Source organism: Ctenocephalides felis, unplaced genomic scaffold, assembly GCF_003426905.1.
Source record: "Ctenocephalides felis isolate EL2017-DRISC unplaced genomic scaffold, ASM342690v1 CF-g0.4_SCAFFOLD_03571, whole genome shotgun sequence".
Lineage (NCBI taxonomy): Eukaryota > Metazoa > Arthropoda > Insecta > Siphonaptera > Pulicidae > Ctenocephalides > Ctenocephalides felis.
The window spans coordinates 8,113,628-8,123,275 of NW_020539725.1; the positions used below are offsets into that span (position 1 = coordinate 8,113,628).

At 28.5% G+C, this 9,648-nt stretch overlaps 2 protein-coding genes across 2 annotated transcripts in view; one reads left to right on the forward strand and one right to left on the reverse strand.

Annotated features, from left to right (window-relative positions):
- LOC113385545 (probable maleylacetoacetate isomerase 2) overlaps nt 1–721 on the forward strand; it is a 2,015-nt gene extending 1,294 nt beyond the window's left edge. The window contains exons 2-3 of the mRNA XM_026623396.1: nt 81–292; nt 595–721. Coding sequence (XP_026479181.1) covers nt 81–292; nt 595–721 — 339 coding nt within the window. The remainder of the gene's footprint in view (nt 1–80; nt 293–594) is intronic.
- A 4,980-nt stretch (nt 722–5,701) lies between these two features.
- The window catches only part of LOC113385546 (general transcription factor 3C polypeptide 1-like), a 17,916-nt gene continuing 13,969 nt past the window's right edge, over nt 5,702–9,648 (reverse strand). Inside the window, exons 15-19 of the mRNA XM_026623398.1 lie at nt 8,980–9,039; nt 8,611–8,881; nt 7,689–7,805; nt 7,048–7,568; nt 5,702–6,056 (exon numbers count right to left, since the gene is read on the reverse strand). Of these exons, the coding sequence (XP_026479183.1) occupies nt 5,778–6,056; nt 7,048–7,568; nt 7,689–7,805; nt 8,611–8,881; nt 8,980–9,039 (1,248 nt within the window). The 3' untranslated portion in view covers nt 5,702–5,777. The remainder of the gene's footprint in view (nt 6,057–7,047; nt 7,569–7,688; nt 7,806–8,610; nt 8,882–8,979; nt 9,040–9,648) is intronic.

The following is a 9,648-nucleotide window of genomic DNA, read 5'->3' on the forward strand; positions in this document are numbered from 1 at the left end:
TGTTGTACTATCAACTTGTTGGAAAATATTCTGTCAACTTTTATTATTTTCTTAACTTGTTCTGTTACTTTTACTTGTAGGTAATTTCATCAGGAATTCAGCCTCTACAAAACTTAATTGTATTGATCTATGTTGGTGAAGAAAAGAAAAAGGAATGGGCACAGCATTGGATTACTAGAGGTTTCCGAGCTGTGGAAAAACTTTTGTCTACATCTGCTGGAAAATATTGCGTTGGAGATGAAATTACATTAGCTGACTGCTGCTTGATACCACAAGTCTTTAATGCTCGCAGGTTGGTTGGCTTTAATGCACTATCTGTTAATAGTAGTAAATAATCTGTAGTTTTCAAATTACTGACGTGTCTGTATTTTATTTGTGCTGAGCCCCCAGTGGTATCAGAAGAATTAGTTTTTTTTTGTCATTAAAAGTGTAGTTTCATTGCATGTATATGAATAACATAAATCAGAAATATAAGCAGCATAAACTGTATAGTTGTGATTATGTACTTTTATAATTTATATACTGTTAAAAACATTTTCAGATCTCATTTATAAAAAAAATAGTATGATGTTGCTAAAAAATTGTATGTTCTAGATTTCATGTTGATTTGCGTCCTTTTCCAATAATATTGCGGATTGATCGTGAATTAGAGACACATCCAGCTTTTCGAGCAGCGCATCCTTCTAGCCAACCAGATTGCCCTCCAGAAGCAACAAAATAATTGCGTTGATGCCAATCATATAAAATAGGAATGAAGGCCATTCAAGTAAATAAAAACTTTACAATTATCTTTATTTTTATACATATGCTCTCATGCATTATGTATGCATATATATGCATTATTAGAGTTGGGGTCATTATATCCATAGCCCTATCATATCGTGTTAGAATATGACTCCACTTTACAGAGCGATCGCGATGCGTAGCTCTTTTAGAAACGATATGTGGTTAAAAGGTGTAAAGCTTGGTATAGGACTCATAGAAATGTCATCAAAATTTGTACTTATTATTAAAAGCTCTATAAAATATCTGATAATTTGATATGCATATATCCAATCATGATTTTTCGCCCATGAAATAGCATTTTTTTTTTAACTTTTTTCTCTGCATCTTCGAAACCACTGGATCTGCCAATTTAATATTTCAACCAATTGTTCATTCAGTCATTATAAGTGCAATGCTTTATGAATCCTTCAAATGGGGTGGGATTCAGAAACCTTTGAAAAGTAAAGATATCCAAAAGATATACTATAACTTATCCTATAGGAAGTTAAATAATACTATCTGATGCAATATTGAAATATCAAAAAATAAACCAAGATCAAAGGAAATACTTATATTAAATAATGAAATGTTTAATATTACTTTTTTTAATATCATTTATTTATAACAATCTGAATCAAATCGCATTCTATGAGTTAAAAAGCTAATATAAATAAACTATAATTGAAATGATAATATTACATACTTGAATTAACAATTTTAAAAAAATGAAACACATAAAATTTATATTTGTTTAAAACTTTGTATCCTGATACAAAGCAACCTCTTCTTTCGTTGTATTGGTAAAAAGCAAATATCTGTAAATGTTAACAAAATCAGAACCCTTTTAGTGGAGTCGATTGAGAGGTGTTATATTCTCGGATATATCTGACTCAGAAGTTACCCAACTCTAATTATATATATATATATATATATATATATATATATATATTTATATATATATATATATATACATATGTAAAATAAATGTAAAATCTAGCTTTCCTGTAGCCCATAGGATTGCAGTGAGTTCTTGTTTTATAAGTACCATTCCTAAATGATTTGATTTTTATATTATTTTTCTTTCTACTTCATGCATACACAATGTTTCATATTATTGTCCCGAATATTTCAGTTAATAGTTATTAATGTTTATATGACAACTTATAATCTCCAACAGAAAGACTTCAACTTTGTACTTAAAATTTAACAAAACTTATAAACTGTTTTTTTTTTCTAAGCAAATGCATTCTGGGAATATATTATTTGCAAGTTTATGCATTAATAATATTTTTTCTATCTAACTGAAGTTGACTTTTTTTTTTCTTTTAAACAACGAGATATCTTAATTGCGAAATATCTTAAGTTAGTATCCTATAATATTTAGCACAGCAAACGAATCATTTTAAACATTCCAAATAATGTAGGATTATTAAATATTATTTATATTTAGAGATTTTTGAAAATTTTAAAATACTTATAATTGTGGTACTGGTAGTATTTCTTTTAAAACTAGTTTCATATATACACCTATGAGATGCATACGTCATTTTTGATTACTATGTGTGTAAAGTGAAACTAATTAGCCTTTACTTTTTATTAAGGATTAGTCATGCAGAATTTATATTTTAAAGTATCATAATATATACAATAATATTTTATAATTACTTTGGTGACTGTGTTCAGCGAAGATTATATTAATTACTTCATTATACATTCATAATAAGATTGTATATATTATATAATATATAATATATATATATATATATATATATATTATATTGTATATATATATTTATTTATTTATTTACAAGTTTGTGTCTATATCCATATTTATATTAATATATTCAATTACTTTAAGGTTTTATATAAATATTTTTATTACTTTAATATAATTATTTTATATACATATAATGTGCATTTTTGTAAAATTCAATGAGAAGTAGATTTGTATAAGTAAGCATCAGAAAATAAAAATTGATACCTTTTGTGTAAAATGATTTTTTATAAATTTGCTAATTATAAGAAAAGACTCATTTATCTATGGGCTTTCATCAAATCTTTTAAATCGGCAGAACAAAAATATACTTCTTCTTCGGAAAGTAAATATTGAGAACGATTAAAGTTAGATACATTTGCATATTCAATTAATTCACAGATGAATATAGCATGAATTACATAATAGAAATTTGTTTACAATGTAACAAAACTTTACATTAACTTATCAACCTATTTAATATAGGTGTTGCAAGAAGCAACACAACAAAAAGCAGGTGTATTAGTAGTAAAAATCCAATAGGGCGCATGGCATTATTTTAAATTTTTTTAAAAAAAGATTAACATTTTTGAAAAAAAATTACTATGAAAAAATTCGATTTTTGAGAAACTATAAATTTTCAATAAAAATTTACCTTTTTTGAAAAAACTGTTTTCTTTATTTTGAAATATTTGGAAATTCTGAACTTTTTTCAAAGCAATCGTACTGCTTTAACTGCATAGAGACGAAATATCGAAGATCGTAAGCGTCGCGTCGCCGTCTAACAGATAAACATTGGTACGGAACCCATAGGAATGTAAACAAAATTTATACTTATTGTTGAAATCTCTATAAAAAAATATCTGATTATTTGATGTGCATATGTGCGGTCACTAATTTGTGACCGCCAAATGGCATTTTTTGATCTACTAAATCCTAAAAGAATCGGTTTTTCATTTCGTCAATGCAAATAATTTGTTTTTTGAATCATTAAAATCGGATGCTCCGTTTTATCAAAAACTGAATTACCATTTTTGGCATTTTTTGCTCCGTATCTTCAGAAAGGCTGGACATGGCGTTGCCAAAAACTAATCAGCACGTCTCCTTATCAATAGGAATCGAATGTTTTTTGAATCATTCAAATCGGTTGATCCGTGTTCTTGAAATCGTCGACGAAAAATTGTATTCGCACATACACACACACACATCTATCCAGGTATGCCAAAATGTTCAGAATCCTTTGAAACGTAAAGATGTATCCGAAACGTAATTATCTAAATGTTGTCCACTTAACTATCTATGATCTTGAAACATTTTTTTTTTAGTAAAATAATAAAATGTGATTTATTAAGCAACCATTGATTCATCCCCACCAATAATTTCCTGTCTTGCAGCTAAAACATTGTCGTAAAGTTGTCAGTTTGTGTCAGTTCATAGCATGCACATGTGTTCGCTCAAGAAGTTTTCGCGTTTGAGATATATAATATAATCCAACAAATATTTGACAGAAAGTACTAATGATGTGAATAGCGAAATCAATGGTAAGTTTTACTATGTTTCATTATACAGTATACTCATTTATTAAATATTTCGAAACATAATAATAAGTTAATGTATTATCTCCGTTTAATAACAGTTGTTTGAATAGTCGCCTTTTAGTTGTCTTATTTTTCTAGTTTTTAATCACCAATCGATGTTCTACTAATAAAACGAGTTTTAACTAGGAGAAAGTGGCATTTTGTCTAAAGGCAAGTTGCATGAACTTCACGATATGTGTAAATAATCGCCGTCATAAACATTAATTTCAAACTTTAATGAGTTTTCAAGTTATTTTTTAAAGCCATTAGCTATATATATATATATATATATATATATATATATATATATATATTTCATTAATGAAATCGTGAAAAACTTTAACAATTGATTACGAAAAAACGGCCCCGCCGATCTTTACGAGAAACTAATCAGCACGATTTCCAACTGATATTTTTCAATTTTTTAAAATCGGTTCAGGATTGCTGAATTTCTGTTTAATTTAATTATCTAACTAACCTTATGGAAAGGAAATAGAATAAAGAAAGAAAAATTATTAAGCTGTGAGTTTGATTGAAATTCATTTAGTGCTGTTTATATAAATGTTTTATTCACATTTTTGTGATTATAAACTTATTTTTAAAACACATGCTTATTTACATATAACATTGTTAACCATTTCATTATGATGTTTGTCATATAGCTCTTGTGTTATCATACTAAAAGTATGTCGGCACTGGTTCCTCTTCTAAGCGGAGAAAATTTTTCAATATAATAAATTTTCTCCACTAAATCTATAAATCAAATCAAAAGTACAGTTATACTTTAGAAATTAAATCTAATACTAAATATTAACTATTATTTGAAGAAGAAAAAAAAACAACTAACTAAACAGGTACCGAAATCAATGTTTTACCTATATGAATTTCTTTAAACATATAAAAATGTAATTCTTATTTAAACCATTTTTGGTCGATTTGATGAAGTTTTTCTTAGTATGATTTAATTCAATAATTATTGATAAAGTGCTCACCTGACAGCGTTTGAAACTAAACAATGAAATTCCATAGACCTGGATTTTGTTGAATCGGCGAACAGACATCAAAAGAACTTAACAAAAACAATACATTCAATAAAATAGAATTATTTTTATTAACTATTATATATATATATACAGTTTGATATCAAAATACTTAAAACTAATCAAAGCCTAATCTTTTTCAAAAAGACCTTTAAAACCATTGCTTTGCGCTTTTTATATGCTGTTTAGTAAAAATTTCTAAGACTCAACTCAAGTTACTTTTTAAAATTCTTAGCTATATATAAATTATCTATAAACTATTTTAACTATATATACATTTTTCGTAAAAAGAGCTTTCACATTAAAAAAAAAATTAAATCTACAATAACAAGCAATACTGATTTAATATTATATTAATAACAATCATTATTTTTAGAAATTTAAAATCAATGGAATGTATTAGATCAACAATTCATTTTTTGTTGCTAATTATTCCAATCTAAGAAGAAATTCATGAAATTACTTATAACTACTTCTCATTTAAATGTTGATTCTTTTATACTAAATTATTAAACATCTAATTCAGTCTTTGAGTAATAATCGGCATTAAAACAGGTAGTATTAAAACAGGTAATTATTAATCTTGAAAATATTGTCAGTATTATTACTCATTACATATTCTTATATTTAAGAAAAAACATATCACCTGCATTCACTAGTATCTGATTTGGTGTTATTAGGTACTGATATGCATATACTATCTGGAGTCTCCTCCTTAATATTCTTTGAACCAAAGTCCTCCTCTTCTTCTGCCATGTTTTTGCAGTTTTCTTTTGAGCACTTGCAGGCGCTACTACATTTCATGTTGTTTTTGCGACAACCACATAATCTGTTTTGGCATTTACCTTTACAGTTACATTGGATTTCACCATTACTGTTACGTTTAACACCTGCTGACACTCGCATATGCCTTGGCAGTGTCTGTATATGAGCAAAAAAAAAAATATATAATTGACCTAAAAGAAAATTTTTCAAAAAAAACTTATAAAGATGATTATATAATATCAAGTTGGCAACTAAAATAAGTGCGGAAGAAAATCAACATTTGTTTTATGAAACTAAATAACTTTATTCTGAAATGCATTGTCCGTTTTTATCACTGATTTTTGTCATCTTTCAAGCTACTTCAAGCAAGCATAATCCCACTTCCAAAAACTTCTGGTTATTATTAACAAAAAACTGAATCAAGAATAATCATTGAATTATTTAGCATTAAAGGAGTTTTGTAAAGATCAAAACAAAAAGTAATCAGGAAAGGCAAGGTCAGCATTATATGGTCTAGTAATTTTTGCCGAGTGACCAAAGATATGTGATGCCAATAATGGAATAAATCACCGTTTCGATTTGTCAATTTAGGTCACTTTTGTAATCAATTTTTCTTCAGAATTTATTGTTCAGCTGGAAGGTATGAGTAAAAGTAGATAATTATTTTCTTTGTAATCAACTAGTTGGACGACCGGAGGTTTGAGTGAAAAACCACCAAAACAAAATTTATCAAACCAATTTTTACACTGCCGTTTTTTTTGTCTGCTATCCAATAACAAAAGATTTTTTATATATCAACCACATTGCAAACCTTAAAAATCAATTGATACCATCGGAGAGAGAAAAACTACTGCCAACTAATTTGCTAATATATGAAAAAGTAATTGAAAATATTGATATTTATATATATCTTATGCTTTAATTTTAATTTAATTATATAAATAATATATTCTTAAGATCATTACTTTGCAATGCATTCTGAGCACACATAACAATTTTTGCTTTGTGACCCCAGAATATATTTACTAATCCAGTAGGCTCATAAATCTTAAGCATCATTTAACCCAAATATTATAGTAAAAAAAAATCACTCGTTTTTAAATAATCAAAAGTAAAAATTTTCACTGATTGATATGATTTCACTCACCTTCGATAACTGTACTCGCTTATATATAGGCGTTAGTCTAAAATCGGGATCATTTTCAGCGGAATCTGCATAAACCTCTTCATCACTTTCTGATAAATTCATTGGCTCGAAATCCAGCTTAAGATGATCTGGATCTTGTTTCATTTTCTTAGCCTTTTTCTCGGGTGTTCTACAATTCTTAATATCCTTTCTGTTTCCATATGTCCTTACTTCCTGCAACTGTTCCCTGAGCTCTTCTACTTCCTTTTTGTAGTTTTCCAACTCTGCTTGTACAGCATCCATGCGCTCCAGCTCTCGTTCTTGGAACTTTATTCGTTGCTCCAAATCATTCTCATCTTTCGTATTACTTGAACCATTAGATCTTAATTGACGAAGTAAGACTGAAATTTTGTACTCCCCTTCCCCTTCCAATTCAGCCAATTCATGTCTATGTTGCTCACGCAGCTTATCCATTTCCTGTTGACATTGAGCAACTTTCGCCACTACTTCTGTTAGCTGATCCTCCAGTTCAGTACTGCGCTCTAAGCAGATACAATGAAAATTATTTCAACTTTCCCATACTAAAGTTGTATTTTTTCACATATTTACATATTTTTGTTGCTATAAAAATATCAGATTAATATATTTGATTGTAAAAATACCTTTATGGGCATCAACTGAACGTCTTGATTCAGCAATCATATCAAATAAGTGTTTTAGAGCATATTTAGCTTCACCAAGAGATTGAACGATATCCCATCGCGACTTTGCTTTATTTTCTAAAATAATAGAAATAGTTAAAAAATGTGAATAAAACATTTTACCTTAAGGTAAATATCGAAGATTTAGATATTTAGGTGAAATGATCAATTATTATTTAAAAATAACATGTTTGCTCACTCAAAAATTATCAATACTATCTCCAATTAATGTCTTTCAAACATACTTATAATATCTGTAATTTAAATTAATTTGTTTAACTTCCTTCAATTCATCAAATTTGTGCTCTGAAAATGTAGTTTATTTGACTGAACGTCAACTGTAATCAGTAGTTACGTACTAAACATGGAATGTAATCTATGCTTCGGCATAGATTACCGTGCGGTGAATATCTAAGCTTCGATGGTTTTTTATAATTCAACTATCCATTGATATATGTTTATATCATTTCATCAAAATTGTAAAAATTTTGTTTCAACATTTATTTATGAGGAACAGAAAAACTAATCAACGCGTTTCCCAACCAATAACTTTCAAACAATTTTTAAGTTATTAAAATCGATTAAGGCCTACAACGTGGACGAAAGTTTTACAATCTAATCATAGAGAAACGGCTTGGACGATCGTCGCACAAAACTGAGTCCTTATCGAGCTACATCGAATGGCTTTTAAATTTTTGAAATCAGTCCAGCCCTTTTGAAAAAACACACAAATACTTTTTATTTGATTCAGAATCACTTAAAATGTAGAGAAAACAAAATTAATAAGTTGGAAATTTTGGAAAAAACATAAACTTCCCATTCAGGATGATAAAAATATGGAAATTGGTTTTTCAGTTGAACCCTATCTCTCAAGAATATTTACCCTGATCTGATGCTATTATTTTCTCTTGTAAATCAGCAATCTGTGCGGTTCTGAATGAAATATCATCTTGAAGCTGTTTTCTTTCCTTTTCGATTTCTTCATTAGGAGTTTGTTCATTCTCATTATTTGATAATGGTTTTGCTTTTATGATTTCTAATTTCTGCTGAAGTGAAGCACGATCTTCCATTAACTGCTCAAGTGTTTTTTGGGCGTCCACTGTGCTCAATGCTACATCCACTTCTTGTTCAACCCAAGCACGTACTTGGTCAGCCTGAAAAAACAATTAATTAATAAACTAATTCCATTCAATCTAAGATAATTGTTCAATGATTTTATTCATAAGCATTTGTTTTCATAAATAATTCATACCTTGCCTGGGCCAATCTGTAATCTTCTAGTTTGTGCATTTTTTTGTCTCTCTAATGCATCCTGCAACCATAAAACAAATATCAAAAATAAATGAAGTAATCATTTGCATGATTAAGGGGGTATTCTAGTGTACAAATTCAAAAAAATCGAATTTTTTATATCATATTTTCAAAGTTTAACTATCTAAGAATATGTGTACGAGAAGGTTTTTGAAAATTTGAATTATTTTCGGAGATATAGGCATTTTTCTGACGCGGTCTCCAAACTGGTTTGGCAGGGTCTACCGGACAAAAGGCATTAGGAAGTCGTTAGACCAATTTAAGACAGTTTATCAGATGAATTATTAATTCGATGTATAGGTTCAGAAACTCTGAACAATAATGAATCTCTAAACTCGTTGATTTGAATTTTCGCGTCAAAACATATTCATTCCCGCTTTCGGGTATTTGAAAAGCAACATTTATTGCTGTTTACATATTCAATGAAGGTTTCTTTCCAATTTTAAAAATGATGACCCCTGTGGTAAGGCAAATTGGTCCGGAAACTCATTCATTTGCTGTAAGACGAGACAATGCCCGGATTGAAGGATCTGAAATACATACATCTAACGCTTCAATGGAGGCTAGAACTGCTCGATTGGAAGAGAGAAATGCAGAAAATAGTTTTTTT